At 36.0% G+C, this 24,674-nt stretch overlaps 2 protein-coding genes and 1 long non-coding RNA gene across 4 annotated transcripts; all 3 read left to right on the top strand.

Annotated features, from left to right (window-relative positions):
- The first annotated feature begins 5,754 nt into the window (after window positions 1-5,754).
- Window positions 5,755-6,659, top strand: LOC113051102 (uncharacterized). The gene is made up of 3 exons (XR_003276851.1): window positions 5,755-5,843; window positions 6,066-6,282; window positions 6,379-6,659. It is a non-coding gene; the product is annotated as an uncharacterized LOC113051102 (long non-coding RNA).
- A 2,388-nt stretch (window positions 6,660-9,047) lies between these two features.
- LOC113050470 (ADP-ribosylation factor-like protein 8B-A) lies at window positions 9,048-16,736 on the top strand. 2 transcript variants are annotated; one of them, XM_026213440.1, is made up of 8 exons: window positions 9,855-9,882; window positions 9,989-10,086; window positions 14,209-14,289; window positions 14,402-14,475; window positions 14,579-14,672; window positions 14,759-14,826; window positions 15,621-15,691; window positions 15,781-16,736. In XM_026213440.1, the coding sequence occupies exons 1-8, from the start codon at window positions 9,870-9,872 to the stop codon at window positions 15,828-15,830; spliced, it is 549 nt and encodes a 182-aa protein (XP_026069225.1). In that variant the 5' UTR covers window positions 9,855-9,869; the 3' UTR covers window positions 15,831-16,736. The 2 variants fall into 2 exon arrangements, with proteins under 2 accessions (XP_026069224.1, XP_026069225.1); XM_026213439.1 differs by lacking the exons at window positions 9,855-9,882; window positions 9,989-10,086 and adding an exon at window positions 9,048-9,280.
- A 749-nt stretch (window positions 16,737-17,485) lies between these two features.
- On the top strand, window positions 17,486-24,355 carry LOC113050467 (ER degradation-enhancing alpha-mannosidase-like protein 1). Its single transcript, XM_026213437.1, has 12 exons — window positions 17,486-18,064; window positions 18,675-18,747; window positions 19,482-19,585; window positions 19,906-20,077; window positions 20,167-20,350; window positions 20,464-20,638; window positions 21,050-21,170; window positions 21,494-21,664; window positions 21,760-21,833; window positions 21,920-22,016; window positions 22,182-22,343; window positions 22,887-24,355. Exons 1-12 carry the CDS (start codon window positions 17,601-17,603, stop codon window positions 22,974-22,976), a joined length of 1,887 nt encoding a protein of 628 aa, XP_026069222.1. The 5' UTR covers window positions 17,486-17,600; the 3' UTR covers window positions 22,977-24,355.
- Window positions 24,356-24,674: the final 319 nt, after the last annotated feature.

Here is a 24,674-nt window from a genome sequence, read left to right as displayed (position 1 = left end):
ACCTGAAGGTGAATGCATTTTCAGCTAATTACAATTTTTGGGTGATCTGTTCCTTTGACATATATGACTCCGATAAAATGGTCCAATCAATCTGATTCGAAATGGAAGATATCTGCATACAGTGACATTATTTCACTTCTTTCAATACAAAAGTGCACTTTTTTCTCATCTTGTCCTCTCCTCTCCACTTGCAAGATTTTGTAGATCTCAGGCTCTTCCCTCTGAAAATCAAAAAAATTAAAATCACAAAAGTTCAGATGTGTATGCAACCTACAATTATGTTCGTGATTTGTAAAAGATGGATGGATTTAACACTGTCAGTACAGTGACGTGACATATGAGGAGTTGATATTTGTGGGCGCATGTTGGTCTTTAAATGAAAGGTCACAGCTGACTGCAAATATGAGCACACAAAACACAAAGAGATTTTTAAGCATTCTTCGACTTTCAGTAACTAGAGATGTTCGCAGCAATAGACTTAAATTAATAGACTTAAATTTAATTATTACTATTCTTTTAATTACAGGTCAAGCAAAAGAAAATAATATTATATCATTCCACTGACATCATAGAGCAAATGACAATGGAGCAAATCAGCAGCGGTAGTTTATGGAATCCATAAAAGGTCATGCATTAGTGTTTTCCCCCAGTATTCTGTATTGACAATGTCGTTTTTCCAAGACTTAATTTTAGCAAATTCTAATTAATGTTGTTTTCTAGCATTTTTATTGACTCTGAACATGTGGCCATTAGCTATTGGTAACATCAGAGGAAAAGGAGGAAGAGCATATATGTTTATTTACTATAGTAAAATGGGTTGTGAATGCTATTTCGCATTCATTTTAAGTCACTTTACAAATTACAATAAAAACAAAAAACAAAACAAAAACTGTTTCCGACAGGAAAATGCACAGGCTGTCACAGATGTTGTCAACAAGAGGTAAGAGATCCTTTCTTATTCTGTGGTTCTTCCTTTTAAACTACGCACTTTAGATTACCTCGATAACGCTGGTGACCGCAATGTTTTTATTACCCATAGCAGAGAATGTAGGTGGAGAGAATCAGACAGTATTTAGATACTTCTGTGCGATGCCTCTCAAAACCGGTGAAAATGTTTGTTTGCTTAGGTTTCCTAGATTCTTTAAAAAGTCAGTATTACTGTTGATGTGGTGGGCTAGTGGTTGGTGTGTGTGGTACTGAGAAACTGAAGAGTTTGATTCCAGCCCATGACATGTATAGATTCTACTCTTCTTCTCTTTATCCATCTCTTCTCATCTCTGTCACTGTCTGTGAATTTAAAAAGTGCCAGAAGTCTTCAAGCAAATAGTTGTTGCTGTGTATACTTACACATTTATGATGGACCACAGTTGTCCCATCTATCAAAGAGGCACATAAACGTTCCCAACATAATCATCTTTTAATGCATGTCTGATGGGTCCTGGTCCAACTGACCCCTGATACCACTGAAGACACTTCATCTGCCACTTACTGCTTAAACTGTAATGAGTACTTGTGTTTTTAGCTGACATTAGAAGAGAGAAGTTGTCGTTTTACCAGACTGGTACATTCCGGTTCCCTATTGGGGCCTCATGTGGTAACATGCCACATGAACAATCATTCATGATACAAACTGAAAATGTGTATGACTGTTTTTCTTCTGTGGAACACAGAACATTTTCTGGAAAATGTGTCAAGGTTTGGTTGTCCATATAAAAATGTTCCCCCAAAGAACCTTTCAGTGAACAGACCTTAAGATAAAATAAAGTATAGGTAACAAAATGCTTACCGGAAGTCTTGTCATTATGACACAATTTTAAATCGCACCGTTTGTAAAGTTTGTCAAAATGTGATTTTACCTGACATGATAGTGATTTCTATGACATGATAGTAATGTATAACTAAGAATCAAAAAACAAAACCTGTGAAAATAATTAGTGAGTCCTCTGTTACCATCTAGTAATAATATTATTAGAGGCAACTATTGTCCAAACTCCATCAATTTTGCATTTTGCATGCTGTTCTAGAATCATGGCACATGCTTTTGATGTGATTTATAGGGAATTGGGTACATTAGGTAAATACCGTATTATTAAATAGGCCTGTTACAAACTGTTCAAATGCAAAAGTCCAAGAGAATTGTACTGCACCTGTTTTATTGAGGTTGAGCAAAAAACCTATGACTAGTTTGCAAAAGTAGTTTTTTTTTTAAATATATAATCTCAAGTATTTAAATAACAATTTGATTGACAGCAGTGGTCCAAGAGTCAAAGTTTATCAGAACGAGGATATCAATATAAAGATCCAGTGTATGTGTGAATATATGAACAGTGTGAATATAAAAAATCAAAATAAATATTGGCATTTATCATAGCAATTGTGTTTTTGAATCCTTTTTAACTGTTATAGTGCCACCTAAGGTCAGATCTCCTTGAAACTTTGCATACTTTAGAATCATTGCATGTGCTCACCGAGTTTTGTGAAGTTTTGAGTTTTAATTTAGGATTTGTAGGCTTTTGGTATATTCGGCCACAACCATATTTATAAATGACCCTCTTATGGCTGTCCAAATCAACTTTTTTTGGACAGATCACTAATATTTGTCCGTGATGTGGATATTTTGAAGGGGTAAGTGAAAGAGAACTGCACAATCTGGTGGAGAAATCAAAACAAATGAACACAACTGCACACAGAAGAAATACTGTGATACAAATGTAATTTTTATATTTATAAAAGCACACAACAAAGAGAGTGCAGTTTTTCCCTGACAACCATGATTGAAAATGTGAAATTGATTTTATACAAGAGTTCAAAGGAGTAGTAATTATTAAGCGACTTACATTTTAGTACAATATTGTCAGTGTTGACACTTTCTGGTCCATTTGCGTAACGAAAATAGTTCCAAAGATCACAGCAGAACAGATGCACATCTCTGAGCAACACACAGCGGTGGATTCTTACTGAATGATTCGAGTTTTTGAATTACTAATTTGAGTCAATGATTCAGTGCTTCATTCTTGAATTAATCAGCCATCTGAACGAATCGTTTGAATGACTCACTCATTAGGACTGTTGCCACCTACTGGCGGTGTAATTTCATATTTAAAAGTAGCTAATTGAATATTTTCCCCAACATTTCATATTTGTATTTATAAAATATAAATAAATAACTGATTTTAAACACCAAGCTCATAACATTATTTATGCTGTTGTAATTTTGCAGTCTAAATGCATTCATTCTAGATTTCAGCTTCATTAAACTGTCTGTGTAACTGGATCTAAATGTCACTTCAGCTGCTTCTGTTTCTTCTGCGGGGGAAAGATTGGTTTTGTTAATACTGATTTCATTTAATTGGTAACAGGCCTATTGTCTCTTATTATATTAAATGAAATGTATAGCGAATCAGCTGAAAGGGGGGATATGAATAATTACTCATAACTAGTTATACTTAATTATAAATATTTAGAAGATCTGCTGGAAGTATTTACTTGACATCGCAGTGTCAACTAATTTCCTGGTTAAGGAAGATAACTTTGTTACTGTACAATATTACTCAGAGCATGTAGCAAAAATCTGCATGATTAGGGACTTCAGTTATGAGCAAACAATGAACAACCTCAAGTGTGATACAAATAAGACTTTATTCACTATCTAAACACTTAAACTAAAATACACATACACCAGTGGTACCTGAAAGTCAAAATCAAGTAAAAGTACAGATATCTTACCAGAAAATGACTTTGGTAGAAGTTGAAGTTACCATTTAGAATGTTACTTGAGTAAAAGTCTTAAAGTATGTGATATTTATTGTAATTAAGTATGAAAAGTATTTTTTTAATCTTAAACGTGCTTAAGTATTGAAAGTAAAAGTAAATGCAAAATGGAAAAGCAGCATATATATACTCACACATACAATATATATATATATAAATGTTCGTATACACAGCTTAAGTAGCAAGATTGTGTTCAGTTCCATTTCTTCCATTTTGAATTTTTGGGTTATGAAAGCACTTCGCTGGTACTTTGTGTCTTTCATTTCAACATAAGAAAACATTTCTGGAATCTGCATCTGAAATAGTATTTAGATTTTCAGTTTACGTATCTCATAGGGGACATGGATTCATATAAACTGCAGATACATATGCATAAAAAGGCCTAATGTTTTGTTTTTAACATTGGTTGAATACTGACATTTGAAATAGTTAAAAACATGAAAAAAGTTCAATTAAAACCGCCAGTAGGTGACAGCAAGTGAATGTTATTGATGTCAGTAATGGAGTAAGGTGATGGGGTGCTTGATGTGTGTTAAACACTAGAAAGGGGAGCACAATTCAAAAAGTTTCGGAACCACTTATCTACATTATATGAACTTTTGTGCAATGGAAAGTTTCCATGAATGTTAAAGGTTCTCCATGCAACCAGATACCCATAAAGAGCCTTTATCCACACACACACACACACACACACACACACACATGATTCAGTTGCAGGTAACAGAAAAGTTTAAGCTCTCACTGAGCACAGGGAAAAAAACAACGGGAACACAAAAGAGAGGAAGTCCAAATCAAAGTCCACATGACCAGGAAAGAGCCTTTCAGCAGGGACAAATCCGAGCGTCATATGTGACGCAGTGAATGGCGTGATTTTGTCAAGTAAGACATGTTCCCGGATCAACATTACAGTCCAAAAATACAGACTTAACCCAATCCCTACCCCTGAAACTAACCCATAATTTAGTCCTAAAATCAGTGGGAAATGATAGCTGATTAACAAGGGTGTAGAAGCACCTAATTCTGATTGTAAAACTGACATTTCCTGAAAAGTTCTTTCTTAATTCTGACTGGTTGATTGGAATGATGTTGTACTTAGTGAAATCACGCTCACCATGACATGAGAGCGTTGAGCGTGAAGAGAGGATCTAGGGTGATGTATCCGAATCTCCACAGAAATAGAAATAGCCAGGGTAGATAGCAAGACAAATATTGTCTGGAAAGGATGAGATGGAGCAGTTCAAAACAAAATAGCACTTGGAGTCTAAAAAGACACAACACAGCAAGACGAGGCAAACATGACAAGATGGCCACGAGCAAAGTGTTGCACAACATACAACTACGGTCTGACAAAAGACTGAGCACGAGAGGATCTAAAATAGAGGAGAGCTAATGAGGAATGAATGAATGGCAAAAAAATGGCACACTGACAGCGGAGCACATGGCGAGCTGTCAAAACAAAACCCATGTGCTCTGAGACAAGGCACACAGACACTGAGACAAAGACAACAAAACACGGCAGATCAGACCGAATTCATGACACAAGTGTGTACAGTGTAAGATGGACAAAAACAAGTTCAACTTCAAAACATATTCTCTTCTGTTTCAAAGAGGAAAGAAACTGCAAGTTGGGAAATACCGTAACATGAGGGTGAGTAACTGTTGACAGAATTCTCATTTCTGGATTAACTGTCACCTAAGGGGCATTTATTTCTTCCTCCCCCATAAACTGCATCAAGGTACACATTTTACTTCCCTCCTTCCCAAAAAAAATTCACAAAGCGTAGTCTTCCCAAAGCAATTCTTTAGAATATTTCCAGTGAAATTATGGTAAGAACCTAAACACAAGCACAGAGCAGTGTTTGCATGCTTTCACTTTGGGCATATGCCTCTGAGAGTGTGAGGAAACCAGTGAAGTCACAGTAGTCACATAAGAAGCTAGATATGCTCAATCACAGTGATAGAGTGGACACTTCTAAGCTGTGGTTTACACTGATCTGTGTTTGTGTTTGATGGATTTCGAGTCTGGCTATAAACTGTGACTGGACCACTGAGTATGACATGCTGTCCTTTGGGTAAGACCATATGCATTTTTATTGTCTGTTTGTGATTATTGAATGTAGAATGCTGAATTTTTGTGCTGTACATATTCTTTATCTATAATTTGAGTTACAGCTTCATTAGCACACATTTATACTCAAGTTTCTATTAAACACTGTTATACCTGAGTCGTCATTGATGGAACCCTCTGGAAAAAGTCCATTCTTTATTAGAATGTGATTAATTGTATTTTACAGGTGAGTATCCCAAAGTACCATGTCCAGAGAATAACACTGAAAGAGTGTGAGAAATGTTCAACAGCTGTTTCGGCTAAGGACAAACATTTCTGCAAAGATAATCACTTATATTTTGATGACAAATGTGTTAATTGTAAGACCAGGGAAAGATATCCATCTCCAGAGAACACTTGGCCTACAATGATGCTTAGGACAGCACTTGTAAATCCATTACAAAGTAAAGCTCTGTGATTGCTATAGATTTCATTGGAGTTTTGAAAAAGATAATTAATTGAGAATGTTTATTAGGTGATAACTGATTTTCTACAATTAGGTGTGTTGGTGGTGAAATCTTCCCTGGAAACCAGACCCACAATGCAAGATGTGTCTCTTCTGGTTGGCACATTTTACTACTGTCATATACAACACTGTCATTATGGGGTTCATATGCTTGTTGACCACGAATTTCCATTCATATCCCATGTTTGTAACTAAAGAATTTAACCCTATCATTTAAATATACCCTAACAACAATAATCATGTTTATTATACTATCTGTTCCTTATACTATCTGTATAATGTTTTTAATTTAATGGATAAAAAAATAAAAAAGATATTTCCGACCCCAGTCTTTTAAATGGTAATGTTTGTATATTGAATTTTGAAATCTGAATTTTTACCATGGCAGTGAAAACATGTATATGGGATATATACTCAGTGTAATGATAAAATCTCCATATTCATCTGGAAGAAGGAGGGGGAAACCAGCGCACAATCAAAACGAAACTTTAATAATCACAAAATAAACAAAACAGCGCATCAGCCCCTCACGGACGACTGATGCGCGCAAATAAAAAGCAAACCATAAAATAAGACCCAGGCCTGGTCCTCTCTCGTCCTTCACGGTCGTCGCTCCAGTTTTATATCCTTCCATCTCCTACTTGGGACTCGAGACCGGCGGTGGGGCGCAGGTGTTGCTGATTCTCCTTGTTCCCACATCCCTCGGCCCCGCCACACTCAGTATAACCTTTAAATGTATTGAAAAATATTTGATGATTTAGAGGAGCAATCCTAAATTAGACATGCTTTGTGTGTTATCTAACAAACAAAGCCCATGCTTTTCTTTTAGATTTTCTGTTTAAGAAATGCTGCAAATGGTTTCCTGTTTGTTAGTTTTTTTCACAGCAATTTCAGTTCAACCAGTAGAGAGAGAGAGAGAGATAGAGAGAGAGAGAGAGAAGACAAGAGTCAGACTACTCATTCTTTCATACTGGCCTGTTTAGCAGTCACAGCGTTGACCTGCATGGTTCTTATCATGCATACTGCTTTGCAAATTTTCAAATAAAAGATCCTCACAAAAAGTGACATTTTCACGTTTGTCCAATTTTTTAGTTATCTAAGTCTTTTATAGCAAAATCTTTTTTTTCTTTTGTGAATTAAATTCCTCTGTCTGATATAATTTCATCTTTCCACAGTAAGCAAACCATGCACACAGGATGGTAGCCCTCAGATACATGCGGTTGCATGCAGTTATACAAGGACTAGGAAGACCCTTGCAAGCATGATGTGCACAGCTTTCCTTGAAGTTTCTCTGTAATGTGAAGAACACTGCACAAAGGTGTAATCTCAGTTTCAAAACTGATTCATATAAGGAAGAATAAGCAGAAGGTGATGTATATGTTTGCCATGAAATTTGCACTCTGAAGCTGATTTATGCAAGAAGAGCAAAAGGAGCAAACTTCCTATTAACTTTATATGTTACCTTGTAAGTGTAAAAACTGTTAAAAGACTGGGTAACACTTTAGAATAAGGTTCCATTAGTTAATGTTAGTTAATGTATTAATTAACATGAACAAACAATGAATAATACATTTATTACTGTATTTATTCATCTTCGTTAATGTTAGTTAATGAAAATACAGTTATTCATTGTTAGTTCATGCTTATTCACAGTGCATTAACTAATGTTAACAAGCACAACTTTTGATTTAAATAATGCATTAGTAAATGTTGGAATTAACATGAACTAAGACTTATAAATGCTGTAGAAGGATTGTTCTTGCTTAGTTCATGTTAACGAAAGTAGTTAACTAACATTAACTAATGGAACCTTATTCTAAAGTGTTACCAAAGACTGACTTTTTTTCTACAAGAGCACAGTTTGCATTATGAAATTACGTAACGGGTGTAATTAAACATTATAAATGTAAGAATATAGATTAACCTGAGGACATGGTAATGAATATAGAAGAAATAAGTATTAGACCAAAGATTAACAGACATATCGACCAGCCTTATTAATATGTTATGCTTCATTTATTTATTTTTTGTTTAAAAAAAAATGTATTATGTTCTTCTGATGTCTCTTTTGTCACATGCAAACACTTTCTATAGTCCACTTTTTATAGTCTACAGGTTATTCTACATATAAAATCCATCATCTGAATTATTTTGCTAAACAAAACTATTTGTCTTGTTGCATGTTAGGTTTCGACAATGCTTTTTTAAGTGTGAAATATTTTAAATATTATCACTGGAATTTTGTGTACATCTTATTTGCAATTATTAATATTCTACTATGGTCATCATTTTATTATTGTTTATTGGACCGTTACACGTGCTGAATATATTTTAGGTTCTACATAACTTGTATAATGGGAACAACAAACTGGGACTGGGGCATCAAAATAAACACAGTTAATAAAAATTAATAATACTTTAATACTTTTAATAATACTTTTGCTAATAATTTTATTAGCATGAATTAACTAGTATAGTTATATCAGATATATAACTTAATAAAATATATTTCTAATTATTTCCAATTAAATAATTATTTTACATTTAATTTAATTCTTCTTCTTCTTTTTTCATTTTCAACATTAGCATTTTCAACATTTTCAACATGACTTTTGGCCGGTACTGCCAAGTAGGTACAGGCCTGCGCAAGAGTGGTGCAGCTGTAACGCATCTGAACAAAAACTGCGTTCGCAAACGTTTCACAGTCATATGACAGCGGCCAGTTCCTCCCAAACACTACGTTACGATTCTAGTGGTGAAAGACATTGCAAACAACCAAAACCAAACACAGACCTGTTTAATCAATCATCAAAATGTTGGCACTCATTAACCGCCTCTTGGACTGGTTTAAGTCTCTATTCTGGAAGGAAGAAATGGAGTTAACCCTCGTCGGGCTGCAGTATTCGGGGAAAACGACGTTTGTTAACGTAATCGCGGTGAGTGCTTGCGGTTAGCATGAGCTAGTTCAACAAATCCAAGGGACGGAATGTCAGTACAGTACACCAGGCACGTAACACGCTTGTTAACAGATGATAGATAATGAAGCTAAATTTACTTAATTTCACCGTTTATGACTGGGCAAGACCTACTCAGGGGCCGTAATTCTACGGTTTTGGGAAAGCTACCTTACCCGGCTAACATTAGCTGTTAGATGAGCACCAGTAATTTGATTGCGTAGTGGGTGGTTTGTTTTGACTTCAGTCAGTTGACAGTTGACTAAATACATATGGCAAAATGAGCTCCCCATATCACTGACTCAAAAAAGTATTGTTATGACGTCAACTCAGTTTAATAATTTGTTTTGCTTATCTGAGTTCTAGAGAGAAATTAAAATCCAACTGCTTGTGGCAACTAAAACCTACTGGATGTATGATTGTGTTATTTATGCATAAAGAGTGTTTTTGATTGTGAAAGAGCTGAGAAGTAAAGAATAATTCACGCAGGAATGATTAGCGTGACATATTCAAAAATCATATTCAGAAATCAACATCACTTTTGAGAAACATGATGATGTAAAGACTCCAGATGTGTCTTCAAGGTAAACATGAACAAAAATGCACCTTTAAAGAAGAATGAGATTAGTCAGTGGTTGTACAGGATTTCAAGTTCATATATCCTGTTGTTCTTGTTGTTCCTTTGATGAGCTTGTTTTTGCTGTTGGGAAACTGGATGTGTGATCTTGGAAGCACTTGAGTCATCTTGCTTTTTATCTTCTCCACAACATCGGCATTCATCAATGCAGGTATCGTCGATCAAAAGTGAGTTCTTTGCATATATACAGGCAAGGCAGTGACATGCTGCTTGACACATGCTCTGCTTAAGCCTAGATGTCACTAATAAGTTCCTAATAGTATGTACTGTTCATCTGTGTTGCATTGAGGTATGTTGGTGCAACTAGAGCCATGTGTCTGACTGGACCACATTTGGGGACAAAAAAAGTATATAACCTATACTCCCAAGAAAGTAGGACTTGTTCTGCAAGATCATTCCTTACCCTGATCCTATCTAAATGAAGAAAACAACAACAACAACAAAAAAAACACATAAGTGATTTTTGTACATAGAAAACTCAGTTCAACTGGTCAGGTAGTTTAGTTTAATTATTTATAATAGTATTGTGCAATAATGAAAAAAAAACTTCATAAATGGTGAATAAGTCATTTGATCTGTCTTTAATCATTTTTCTATTAATGTGGACATAGAATCAGTTCTTATCTCAAGTATAGTTGCAGAATTGCAATACCTTGTTTTTTGGTGCATTTTAAAGGTGTTTTTTGTTTGGGTGCCGGTCTGATTTTGGTTTTAGTGCATGGTATGGTGTGCAAGTTATTCAACCTATTTTTTAGGTCTTAATGATAGTATTTTGCATAGATATTGTACCTTGGATGATCAAGACTCCTTCTATTATTACATGTTTCCTTGAATCAATGTTGAAAACGGTTCTGCCGCCTAATTTTTTTTTTTTTTTTTTTTTTTGTGGAAATGGTGATCTTTTTTTCAGCACTCTTTGCATATAAAGTTCAAATGAACATTTGTTTAAAAAAAAATTGCAATGTGAAAGTAATGTATATATGCAGCATACAGTCATCATTTCAAAGTTTGTCATGGTTTGTCAATCACATAAAACATCTGTCTTCATTTTGGAATGCAGTGTGTGTGTGTGTGTGTGTGTGTGTGTGTGTGTGTGTGTGTGTGTGAATTTAGACAATGTTGGAGTTTCTGGCATTAGTCACAAGACTTGGATGCAGTTTAATGCGGTTCTTCCTGTTCAAGTGTCATCCCCATCATGTGATTTGGTGCATGAGTACACAATAAGATAATGTGCTGGTCACAGTGTTTCAGTTACATTTCTTCTTTGTCTGCATTAGTAGAAGTCTAGAATACTGTAAGGTTGAAATGGTGTTCAGTGTGCGCATATGCCTCATATGATGTTTTATGATGTTTTTTTTGTAGTTCTGTTTTCTGTATTCACTTCCCTCAAAATTGTTGGAAAACATGTGTGGACTTTTTTGAAAAATTTCAGAATGTTTCTCTCCCAAAAAGGTCTAATTGACCTTTTGAGGAAGAGTTATTTTAAGCTCAAGGTCTTTTGCATCTCTGGCATGATTGTGAATCACTAGTATGAAAGGGAAGTCCTAAAACCTGAAGTCCGTTCATAAGCAGTGGCATACATATCATGTGACTACATAAGTCAGACTCATCACCTAAACGTCATGAATTTTTGCATTTTGCATCATGTTATATGAATATTCATTGGATGGGAACATTTCCCTTGAATGTTTGATATTGTTCGGTTCATCTGAAGAGGATTTTGATGTGGATTAAATGTGTCCTTTTATTATTCCTTGGACAAAATGCTGCATGTTTCTTTGTGAAATTTAAATATAATACTAATAATAATATACTACTATAGCACATATTATTGCTCTTTTGTTGGTTTTGATTGCTTCTATTGTCGTCATTTGTAAGTCGCTTAAGTCGATAACTGCGTCTGCTAAATAATAATATTGTAATATAATGTAAATAACAAAACTAAATTGACATTTTAAAACAAGCCACAAATCAAATAAACTGAACATTGTATAAGTGCCACTCAGTGGACATTTCACACCAAATATGTCACGAAATGTAGATGGCGCTATGAATTTCGTGTCTTCCAAAAAAAGTTCCCACAGGTACATTTTTTGTCATGAGACTGGGCTCGTTAAAGACACATTTCAGATTATTGGATTTAATGAAATATTAAACCGCATTTTCTGATCAAATGTTGAAGTGATGTTACTAGACGTGGTGATGTCCCTCTTCAAGGCAGACCACCTCCATTCTGAATCACTGAAGGAGGTTTAAATGTTTTTTAATTTTTATTTATAGCATTAAATATGAATTCCTGATTATTTAGAAGTATAATTGTTGTTATTTTTAATAGTAAGACATTAAGGTAAAGAATAAACTGTACAGATTTACAAAAATATATTTATTTGCTTATTTTGTGTTTTCTGACCAGACATACTGCAGGTGAATTAGTTTGATGCATCATTGAATTAATTACAGCTTACAGCTTCCAGGAGAATAGTTTTTGCTGTCTTGACTCCAACATCTCTTTATAGACTCTTGCTGTGTAATCATTTCAGCACCACGGGTGGAAATTTCATCATTCTGAGGTGATCATGTGTGAACTGATATCTCATTAATTGTTCAATTGGAGCTGCAAGTGCAATAATGTTTTCAACGCAAGAGATGCGGGAGCTTCTGTCCTGCTCTTTTAGCACCTGGTGCTCAAACAAACTCTGTCAGAATATCTTGTTGAAGAATCTTTGATTTTTACCCAGTTCTGTCTGGATCTCTCGGAGTAATAATGGCTGATAGTATGAAGGAACTAGGTGTCTTTCTCCTTGTTTTCAGATAGCCTGAGTTATTGTGCTGACTCAGTATCTCTTTGTTAGAGCCATGTAGCCAGAGATTTTGACACCACAATCCTTAGCAATTTTTTGTGCAGTGTACTGCAGGGCAACATGCATATTCTCTTCAGTGATTTTCCACTTAGTAAACATGCTGTTAAGACCTTTGAATTCACTGAGAAGAAGGATTCAGTATTTTTTTATTTGCTTGATTGGTTGACAGAATTCCTGATATAAAAATGAAGAACAGTTTTCATGTGCATTCATTTACATTGTATGAAAAATATTGTATTTTTTTTAATAAGGAGACATTTTATTTAATTTCATACTGCTTTACACTTATTCACATGGGGCGTCAGCGTCAACACCTCTCGTTTACTTTGAATGGAGTGACGTCAAGCATTTCCAAAATGAATTGTGGATCCGTCGCTTGTGGCAAAATTTGACAATTTTTCAAGCACCAACACAGGCATCAGCCAATCAGATCACCTTATGCAAATACCTTGGTGCAGATGCTAGCCAATCGCGTTCATACAACACCAGAAAACTAATGTGATTGGCTGTTGTTACTATGATCGTCGCGTTAGCACCAAGCTTCAGAAACACCCTCCGACAAGCATCAACGCCGATGCCCTGTGAGAATGTACCGTAGATTTTTAACTGTTTTAGATTGTGATTGATGGTTGCCAATTTGCCTCTGCTTGAGAAACTCAAGGTGCACATCATTTGCTTTTCGCCTGTGTGGAGGGTGCAAAACAACAACAAAACAAAACCCATAAAGCTTGTTTTGTGCACCTGCCAAAAAAATCATAAAAATTTACTTAACATACTATTTGATAGCTTGTGGGAGAAATCTTATATCTCACTGTTTGTTAGTTTTTTAGCATTGTATCAGTAAGCATCATGATATATCTGTCTTTGCAAATTATGAGAGAGGTGGTCTTGTGGTTGAGAATATTCAAGGCTCATTAGTGGTTATTAATGACATGATTTATAATAAAAAGAAAGAATTGCTAAATGGATGGACGGATTTCTTTTTGAGATTGAATAAGAGGAATGTAAGAAATTCTGTTGCAAATGCAAAATGACATGTTCTCAAACAGTTAATGTTTTGTTCAAAGATGGTGTCGATTGCAAATTTTTGTGTAAGATACTGGCACAAAACCTTTTCTGGGCCTGGTTTTCGATATTAGTACAGTAGTTGGCAATATATCACGCAGAGGTTTCTTTAGGCTTGAGGTATTTGTGTTTACATTTTCATTATGAATCATAGATCGAATAAATGTTTCTGAAGGGAGGCCCTTAACTACCGAAGAGTCCAGGCATACGCTTACAGCAACAGGAAAATAAATTGGGCGTCAAAACCAACAAAACAACAACTGTAATTTAGGTGAAATAATGAAAGCAATTGACCACAAATCCAACCTCCATGAGTTAATATCTGCTTTGTCTCTTCTCCCCCTCAGTCAGGCCAGTTCAGTGAAGACATGATTCCAACGGTCGGGTTCAACATGAGGAAGGTCACAAAAGGCAACGTCACCATCAAGGTTTGGTCCTAATTATTAATCTTGGCTTATTGGGATTCAAGAGAAATATAAGGTGCAATATTAATTGTAAATAATACATTCTAAAGCTAACATGGGTCTAATTATTGTGCAGATATGGGATATAGGAGGTCAGCCGAGGTTCAGGAGCATGTGGGAGCGATACTGTCGTGGAGTGAATGCAATAGTGTAAGTATCTATCCATCCGTCTTCAATGAGGGAAAGAGGCAAGCATGCTCAATTATTAAGTAATAAAATGTGCATCCTTTCATTTCTCCATTTTCTCTCGAAGGTACATGGTGGATGCAGCAGACCGGGAGAAGGTTGAAGCTTCCAGAAACGAGCTGCACAATCTTTTAGACAAGTCACAGTTACAAGGAATCCCTGTAAGGACATTGTCTTTGTTTTTACAGTGCATCATTGCTCAAACATCTTCACTGCATCAGTTCTTATAATTGTCTTTATTTTTTAGGTGTTGGTGCTTGGGAATAAGAGAGATCTACCTAATGCGTTGGATGAGAAACAGCTAATTGAAAAAATGTAAGGAGCTGGGTGTGATACAATACACGTGTCATGCAGTAGATGTTTCCCAGTTGACTTTTTGAATTAAAGTAATAAAAATCGAACATATTTACTTAAATAGATTTATGCACACTATTTACATTAGAATGTTGAATGAAAAAACGTGGGTGGGGAAATAAATTGTTAACCAATACAGTTTTTTATACTAATCAGTAACTGGTCCATTTTCATGCATATTCTTGAATTTAAAGGTAAGGTTGGACATTCATTACTAAAGATGCACATTAAGTGCTACTGGAGTGAAGACTGCTTTTACAGTCTCTGATCACATTCTGCCAAATCATATGATACTTATAAGATTACCTTGCCATAATAGAAAACTGAATATAATTGCATTACTGTCTCTGGTCATCTCAGTTTATTTATGTTTATCTTCATTTTAAAGAAATGCTCTGATTGTAAAAATCAGTTTCAGTTCTCTATCGAGTATAATAATCGCATACATTTTATTCACACAATGTCACAACGTGTTTTCTGTGAATTGTGTGAGAATGAGATGAGTCACAATGTCTAGACTGGATTTTAACCACCGTTCTGGATGAAAAGAAAAGGTTGTGTGATTTGGAGGTCTCATGTTGTTGCAAGAATTACTGCCATCTATTGGCTAAGAGTTGTATGTGCTTCATTATTTCCTGTGTGCTCTTGTTGCAGCACTCTGTTGACATTTTATCCTTAAATAACTAGTTGACTTGAAATGAAACCATGCCATATAAATTGTTTTATTTATCCTGTCTCCCGTGCTATTTCTTTAGGAACTTGTCTGCTATTCAAGACCGGGAGATCTGCTGCTACTCTATTTCCTGCAAAGAGAAAGATAACATTGGTAAGTAATGAGGATGAGTTGTTTTGCCTGCTGTATTATGTTGCTAATCTTTACTTTAATGACACTGTTATGTCCCCTGAACCTCACAGACATTACACTTCAATGGCTAATCCAGCACTCAAAGTCAAGAAGAAGCTGAAAGTGTCTTCAGAGGGCCCAAGTTTATCCGCTGCCATGTTACTCTCACACCACATCCTGCTCACTTTGTGAAACTGTACAGTTCTCCGTACTGCCCCCCTCACACTACCCTGCTTGTCTGTTCCCATAATTCTTTACAAGCTCCTTTTCCCAACTGCATTAGTTATGTCAAAGATACATCAGCAGAAGAGTTCCTCCACCTCTTACAGCCTGCTGTCAGATGAACATTATGGATTCATGGTTTTGCAAATCCCAGTAGCTCCAGTGGTCTCCACTTGGGGTTTCCTAAACAAATCTATTTAAAGCAAAAAAAATATATAATAATAGTAATCAAACTTTAATATTGTGTTCTGCCTTTTTCCTCCAGTCTGTCAGGTTATGCTCCTGAGAGCATGTAATATCATTTGGACTGTTGCTTTTATCCACCCCCACCCCCAAACTGTCTATTGAGCAATCTGTAATATTTAAATATGAGGAGCAGTCCAGTAAATAAACAGTTCAAATGATGATTCAGAAAGATTTTTACAGAAGTGAGTGTAATTATATTTGAGAGGATGAATGTTTTGCTGGTAAAGGTTTTCATTTAGCTCGATGAAGTCTTTGTACCCTGTTGATGAGCTGAGAGAGAGTAGATAGGTGAAGTTAAAGTGCCTTGTGCAGTGTATCTGTCCCTCAAGATAAACAGTATACTGGGTGTGCATGCCTGGAACTTGATTGGATAAAGAGAGCTTACTTTGAACTGCAAGAAATGGAGGCATGCTTTTTAAGGTAGATTATTGTGCTGTTGTCATTATCAATTAAATATTTGTGAAAAGAGGCAAATTGTTGCAAACCCCACTATTATCAATGCACTTTTGTAAATATAATGAACCAATAAACAGATTGTCAACATTTAGGAGGAAACCTTCATTGTTGTGGTTGATTTTTGTCATGGTGAATCAAGTATGAAAAAGCTATACATACATATGCTATCTCAAGTTTTCACATTCCAAGTTTGAAAGGTACATCTTTTTTTCTTTTTTCAAACAGATGCTGCTAATTAAATCTAAAAACTAAAAAATCTAAAAATGTAAAAACCAACTTAAATATTTCTTAGTTTTGGTTTAAAAATTTAATTTGTTAAAAAAAAACAGTTAAACACTACTAAAAACAGTTAATGTGGTATTTGTAACTTAAGGTTTTTATGTACTTTATAGTACATATATATATATATATATATATATATATATATATATATATATATATGTGTGTGTGTGTGTACATACACTTTATAATATTGCTGCTACTACTTAAAATTAAATAAATTAATTAGACCAGTATATGAAGTATTTCACTATTTTAATATCAAATTCATAAAATACTGATTAAATTATCAAATAAGGGTTTTTACCATTACCATTTATTATTATTATTATTATTAATATTATTTTTAGGTAATTGTAGCATTAGTAGTGGAGGTGGTAGCGGTTTAAATGTAGAAGTAGTTACAACTAAAAAGATAAGACTACATTTTCACATCAGACGTGATTTTCTCTCTGCCACGACATTTCCGCTGCTTACTTGTGTGACTTGCGTCTTCATGAACCATTTGCTCTCTCCGTCATGACGTTAACGGCGACTGGCCAATCGGCGTTGAGGATCGGGGAGGGGCTGGTTTGTTGACAGGAAGTGCGTGAGAACTGAAAGCAGGAGGGGAACTGTTGACTTTTGCACTTCGATAAGTCGCGAAGTCGAAGTGAATTATGACTTTTAAGGCCGACAGCAGGCAAAGATGCAATGGAAGTCAATAGTCGTGGGTCTTCTCGTTTTGAGGGTGCTGCTGAATTTCGCGGTGTGGTTAGTTTTTGGACTGGGACCCAGCTGGGGTTTTGACTTCCCCATCAAATTCACGTTCAACTTGCGTAAGATTGAACTTCTCAAGGATGGCGACGGAGCCACCGTCAAAACTAACGCCTGGTCACAGCACATGTACGATAACAGAAAGCCCCAAACAGATACCTGCTCCAAGATTAGTGGGAATTCACCGAAGGAGTCCTACCTCAGCTTCTTTCAGGAGGGCAGAGACGAATATGACAGAAAGTACGGCTCCTTTCCTGACGCGCTGAAAGTCAAGATGAGGGGAATGGCGCGAGACATGTTTTATTTCGGATATGATAACTACATGGAATTTGCCTTCCCAGAGGATGAACTGAACCCTATAGCTTGTGAAGGTCGAGGGCCTGACGTGCTCAACCCGTAAGTTACGAACTAATCCATAGCACCCTTCAAAACAGCCACCTTGGTGCTGCGTAATGTTATTATCCTTGCTCTTAGGTCTTTTGACTGCTATAAGCTTTTGTATATACTCGGGAAGAACTAACTGAGATCTGAATGTGAAGGGGGGAAAATCGTTTAATATAGATGTGTTCATCTACACACTAACTCTCTATTTCCTTCTTCATACTTAACATTACCCTGTTCTGATAAAGAAGAGCCCTGAATGGGAGTGACATTCCTAATTCACAAAAATGTGGATCATCAAGCTTTTTTCTTTTAGTCTTTTTATAACTGAAGTGTAGCAATTGCATTATATATATATATATATTGTGAAACACTTTTAGAGTTCTTTTATCAGAAATAAATGTACATTTCTAAGATTGTACACATCATGCAGTTAATGTCACATGTATTTAAGCAGAATAAGTAACAAGTTGAAACTTTCCAAATCAGAATTGTCTGATTTCATGCAAATCGTTTTAGTTATGTGTAAATGTTATATCCAGCACCTCATATTTTCTGGATTTATTATAACCCAATGTATTTGAATAATGAACCTAAGATACATTTTCTTGTGTGTTTCTCCTAGATCAAATATCAACATCAACGATGTCCTTGGAAACTACTCTTTGACACTCATTGATGCTCTTGATACGCTGTTGGTAAGTCAGCCTATTGTACAGATGGCTTGACTTTAACTTCATATAAGAAATTGTTAGATAATTTTAATAATGGGATACACTTTTTAGTTTTAAAGTAATGATTTGTACTTTTCTACTGTCAGCAAAAGGATGCTTTAGTTTTTGTAATTTTGTCTAAGCTGCAACACAATTCAGCTGATCAGCTTAATAGCATAATCCTCTAAAAATAATAATAATAATAATAAAAAACTAAGGTGTTCAGTTTATAGTCCTAAATTTGCAGAACAGAATTGCCATTTTCAAGCCACATACTGTATTTCCTCCTTTTGGTTTTAAAATTGCTGGTTTATGATTTATGAGTAAAGGTCTGTGGTTTATTTTACTGGAAGAGACTTTCACATTTTGTTCTAAAACATAAATTACATGGTCATGTTTCGAAATTGTTGCTAAAAATCTTTCTGCTCAGGTTTCATGAATAAAGCCCATTCTGTGTCCTTCACTACAAGACAAGGGAGAAAAGGAGTAGCTATTTTCATAAGTGTGTCCCAGTAAACAACCTTGAATTTATCTGAGCTTACGATTAACTAAAAAAAAACTAAAGATATGGCCTCACCTGAACAAACTATGCATCTTGTTCCAGGACTGTTAATTACAAATAATCTCAGGAATTTTTCACTTCTGTGTCACCTCAGCAGAACTCAGTTGTCCCACATGTATATTAATGCACTATATACTTTTGCTGTCCATCTCTGCAGGTTCTTGGAAATGTGACCGAGTTCCATCGAGCTGTTAAGCTTGTGATTGACACTGTCTCTTTTGACAAGGACTCCACTGTTCAAGTCTTTGAAGCCAACATTAGGTGCAGTAATTCCCTTTAATGGATCTTTTTAAGTGAGTCTGTTTAGTGGTTTGTATCATGAGAGTGAACAAATGGTGACATAATTGTCATTATTGAGTTAAACTTTTAATAAGACGTTGTTAGATATGGTTAATAATTGAATAAGCTTTTTTGTTTTAAAGTGATTTTTTTGGAGCTTTCCTGTAGAAGAAACAACCCTTCATAATGCAACGCAATGATTATGCTGATCTGCTTCTATTGCTATACTATTGCTACTAATTTACTATTATTAAATGTTTTCAATAGAGGATCTGTGTTGTTAACTTGTTTTCCCTTTTCAGAATTCTTGGCAGTTTGATCTCGGCCCATATTCTCCTGACTGATCCACGGCACCCATTTGGGGACATAACGCTGAAAGACTATGATAATGAGCTGCTGCACCTGGCACATGACCTAGCGGTTCGACTACTACCTGCCTTTGAGAACACTAGCACAGGCATCCCCTATCCCAGGGTCAGGCCAACTTACATAGTACTATTTAAGAGAGATGGTGCCTCGTTTTTGCTGCATTTGATATTGATGTCCTACCATTTTTTCTGCAGGTTAATTTAAAGAAAGGCGTCCCTCCTGACAGCATTAATGAGACCTGTACAGCAGGGGCGGGCTCTCTGCTCGTGGAGTTTGGCATTCTGAGCCGTCTGATTGGCGACTCTACATTTGAGTGGGTTGCCCGGCGGGCTGTTAAAGCTCTTTGGAACTTGAGAAGCAATGAAACTGGGCTGTTAGGTAAGAGGTTGCATTTTTGGCCTTTTTTAGTCATATCTTAAAGGGATAGTTCTTTTATTTGTGATCACATTGCTTTTGTCTGACCAGTGATGATTCTCTTGTCCATCTTCCAGGGAATGTGGTGAACATTCAGACTGGTCAGTGGGTGGGGAGGCAGAGCGGTCTCGGTGCAGGCATGGACTCGTTTTATGAGTACCTCCTCAAGGCCTATATCTTGTTTGGAGAGAAAGAAGACTACAGGATGTTCTCTGCTGCTTACGAGAGCATTCAGAGCCACCTGAGAAGAGGGTGAATATAACGTGTGCATGTGTGACCACAGCTGCTTGTGGCTGCAGTTCGAGCTTCAAAAGGAGTTTGCATTTGGGTTTCTAACTACCTACTGATAAAGTGTGTCATTTGGGATCTGTGGTTAAGTGTGACATGGTTTACAGTCAATGAATGTACTGCTTGCAAATTAATTTATTATAATCGTAATTGGATGTGTAGTTATGAATGCTTTTTTCTGATTGTTTTAAGTCTGGATTGATATTTAAGGTTGTTATTAATTATCTGTAACTGCATGTATATGCAGAAGTTAGTTGACACTTTAATCTCACACCTCAGGGTGTGCATTCATGAATTCCTTTTAAACTGTTATAATGTTTTGTTGGCAAAACTTGGGTCTAAGTGTACACTTTTTTTTTTTTTCACTATTTACAGAAGAGAGGCATGTAATGAAGGAGAGGGCGACCCACCACTTTATGTGAATGTAAACATGTTTAATGGACAGATCATGAACACATGGATTGACTCTCTGCAGGCATTCTTCCCTGGACTGCAGGTATGACTTGTGTAATAATACAATTTGGGTTTTGTTTTCTAAATTAGAACATTTTAAAGCAACCTGACAAGGCTCTGTTTCTGTTCTGCTTATGTAGAACAGAGTATTTGAATAAAAAGTAAACATGATGAACTTGTTGTAGTGTGATTCATTTATACAAGTATACACAGTATACAGAGCTTTTTTTAACCTTGTGCATCCTGACATACTCTAGTACAAGCCTGGACTTTGGTTTGTTGAACTAAAACGAGACCTGCTGATAGCTCTTTTTCCATTCAGTTCATTTGGGCTCTAACCAGACACACACATCTCTGTTTGTTCAGGTTTTGAATGGAGATGTTGAAAATGCCATTTGCCTTCATGCCTTCTACTATGCAATTTGGAAACGTTTTGGCGCTCTTCCGGAAAGATACAACTGGCAGCTTCAGACCCCAGATGTTCTCTTCTACCCTTTAAGACCAGAACTAGTAGAATCCACATACCTACTCTATCAGGTACAACCTGTATTTTATTATTATTTTTTTATTATAACCAAATTTTTTAACTTTACAGTTACCATATAATTAACCATAAACTTGACTTTCTGCAGGCAACCAAGAATCCTTTTTATCTTCATGTTGGGATGGACATTCTTGAAAGCCTTGAACAAAATACCAAAGTCAGGTATATGGTTTAAAATGCTAGGAAGTGGTTTGATTGGGATGCTAGCATGTTCTCAGGACATTTTGTTTTGTTTATATGCTTCTCAGGTGTGGTTATGCCACTCTCCATCATGTGGTGGATAAGTCCAAAGAAGATCGCATGGAAAGTTTCTTCCTCAGCGAAACCTGCAAATACCTTTATCTGGTTCGTTGTGTCTGCTGTTCTTGCTTCTTGCATCTAGTCTTTTTTTAACCATACTTTTATTTGAAAAACTGCAAACATTTTTAGCCAAGTTTATCAGTCAAACATTTTCAAGTTTCATGCAGCTGACATGCCCATCACTGATTGCGATTGTACAACCTTTAACAGCTCTTTGATGAAGACAACCCACTGCACAAGTCTGAGAGTAAGTACATCTTCACTACAGAAGGCCACATAGTGCCAATAGATCAGCGCTTCAGGGAGAAAAGTTGGGCAGACCAATTCCCATGTGAAGAGCCTAACAAAGAGCCCCCAGCCAACATAAGCAACGTAAGAAATTGATTTAATACACCGTATCGGTCCTTCCACTTATGAATACAAATAGTGGTGTTGATCTTAATAAACAAAACCAGTTTCACTGTCTTTTACTAAAATTTGTTTAGGGTTAAGGTTTGTTTTTTTTCATGTCAGCTTGTCCCGTCAATTATATGCTCTTTCAAAACATCCCTTTTAATGGTATTTGCTTAAATGCTGCTTTCTCATGCTATAGTCAGAAAACAATAGTGCATGGACATGAATGATAATGATTCACTTACAACAGTAATTCACAACTGCTCTGATAGTGAAATTATTTATATATCACAATTAATTGATTTGACACTCTTTAATATAAATTTATTTATTTTAGTTTTTTAAAAATAATTATCAGCTATTCCCAGCTTTTTTGTTTCTTGATAATTTAAACATACAACCGCTAAAACATAATTTACAATAAACTTACAGGGTTTAAAGTAGTATTTTGTCAGGGACATGACAATATATCTTGAAAGTGGTCATAGAAATAAGAATGACTTATTTTCATTTGTCTAATAGTGTGAAAGGATTCCTGAAGAGCGACGTTACGGCCTTCCACTAAAGAGCATATACATGAGGCAAATAGACCACATGGTGGGGCTGTCCTGACATCAGTACTGTCCCTGGACATCTCAACATACATAAACCCCCTGGAGGGGTTCAGTAACTCTCCAATCAGAGAACTTTTCAGTCTCTTTTGCAAATGAAGTGGCAAGATATTCGGTCAACAAATCAACCAGTACCAGTTTTTTATTTTCATGAAAGTTGTCTTCTGTGGTCATATATTGTCTAAATTTGGACCAGGTGTCAGGGTTTGGCTACATTAAGATCCAGCCAGCAAAGTTCCACAACATAACAGAAACACATTCAGGACGGTTTGGCTCTTCAGAATCCTAAATTTATTGCAAAACTGCTTTTGATTCTTTGGGCTGATCGATTTCTGTATTGTGCAATCACAGTGTTTTCACACACTGTTACATGTCTTCTTCAGTGCCATTTGTAATGAAACTTGATCTAGTATTATAAAGGGCTCTAATGGGTTGAGATGTTTCAGATTTTCTTCTCAAGGAACAAACTCAAATATTTTTTTTTTTAATACACCTTTCAGGAACACACTCAACAGGCTTCATTTAATACAAATCAAACTGCATTCTGAAAATAATAATAATAATAACTTTGCAATATGATGCATTCTTTTTTTACATACTTTGTGCCTTGGTTTGCAAGGTGTAGCCATTCTGTTTTTCTACTGTCAGTCTATTGTGGTAATACCGGAAAGGTTTTGTTACGTAGCATACATGTTTGAGGTGTGAAATCTCCACTCACAGGTTATTTTGACAAAGCAAACCTTATAATATGGTACACTTTACACCGTAGGTCAAAGAAGTGCTGTAGATTCTCTCTCAATAAGGTCTAGACATCTAGTAATTAGTCTCCACTCCTGTATTTTGTATGTAAACAAACATGCATATTAACAGTGAAATACATTTGAAAATGTGACATTTCTTGGACCAAATATTACATTTAACAAATAAGCGTGCCTTTAACAAATCTCATTTTTATTTTTCTTCAGTCCTCAGGATCAATAGTATGCCATAATGCAGTCACTCAGAGGTGATATGCATGTGCTGTGTAAGTAATGTTGTTAACTCTTTTAATGCTTGCATGTTGGTGCAAATGTTCTTCGAACAAATGTCAGAAATAAGGGATTCTGAGAATAATCAGTATGCTTATAAGAGAAAAATTAATTTCTTTGATATTACAGATTTTGATTTCCTTGGGGCACACACAGAGGATACGCTCAGTAAATAGGGGTTGATATTTATTCAGATTTGTTTTTATCAGATGCAAGTATTCTAATTAAAGTTGATTAGATTAATGCTGATCTACTTTGATGATTTCATTGTGATTTAACCTTTAGTCCAACGAGACAAAGGTGGATGTCTACACTGTGTATTTGATCAAATCAAAATTAAAACCATGACTTTTGTCACGGGAGGAGCACAAGACAGACACAGTGGGCGTGGCGTCAGGCCTCGGAGAGGCTTTTATTAACAGAAATCATAAAACAAAGGGAATAAAAGTGGCCAAAGGGGGAAAGTGTCCAAAATAACAGGGGATCTGGTGTCCTCGTCGTGCTGCAGGGCTTGTGTAGGTTGGGCAGTGTTCATTGAGGAAGGGTCCAGGCAAGGGGCGGAGTCCGGCGGCCGCACGCGCTCCCCCTCCTAGGTCCGGGGCGCGAGGGGCGGCGGCTTCTCCTAGCGGCCGCGTCTCTCTCGTTGGCCGCGGCGCTGGTAGGGGATGGAC

The sequence above is a fragment of the Carassius auratus genome, chromosome 31 (genome assembly GCF_003368295.1).
Source record: "Carassius auratus strain Wakin chromosome 31, ASM336829v1, whole genome shotgun sequence".
Taxonomy (NCBI): Eukaryota; Metazoa; Chordata; class Actinopteri; order Cypriniformes; family Cyprinidae; genus Carassius; species Carassius auratus.
This window is presented reverse-complemented; position numbering and strand designations above follow the sequence as displayed.

Bases quoted from the DNA above. Each gene is read 5' to 3' on its own strand.
- LOC113050470 (XM_026213439.1), top strand. From the start codon at position 9,158: ATGTTGGCACTCATTAACCGCCTCTTGGACTGGTTTAAGTCTCTATTC. The intron at 9,281-14,208 runs GTGAGTGCTTGC...TCTCCCCCTCAG, and splicing joins CGTTTGTTAACGTAATCGCG to TCAGGCCAGTTCAGTGAAGA. The intron at 15,692-15,780 runs GTAAGTAATGAG...TGAACCTCACAG, and splicing joins CAAAGAGAAAGATAACATTG to ACATTACACTTCAATGGCTA.
- LOC113050467 (XM_026213437.1), top strand. From the start codon at position 17,601: ATGCAATGGAAGTCAATAGTCGTGGGTCTTCTCGTTTTGAGGGTGCTG. The intron at 19,586-19,905 runs GTGCAGTAATTC...TTCCCTTTTCAG, and splicing joins GTCTTTGAAGCCAACATTAG to AATTCTTGGCAGTTTGATCT. The intron at 22,344-22,886 runs GTAAGAAATTGA...TTTGTCTAATAG, and splicing joins CCCCAGCCAACATAAGCAAC to TGTGAAAGGATTCCTGAAGA.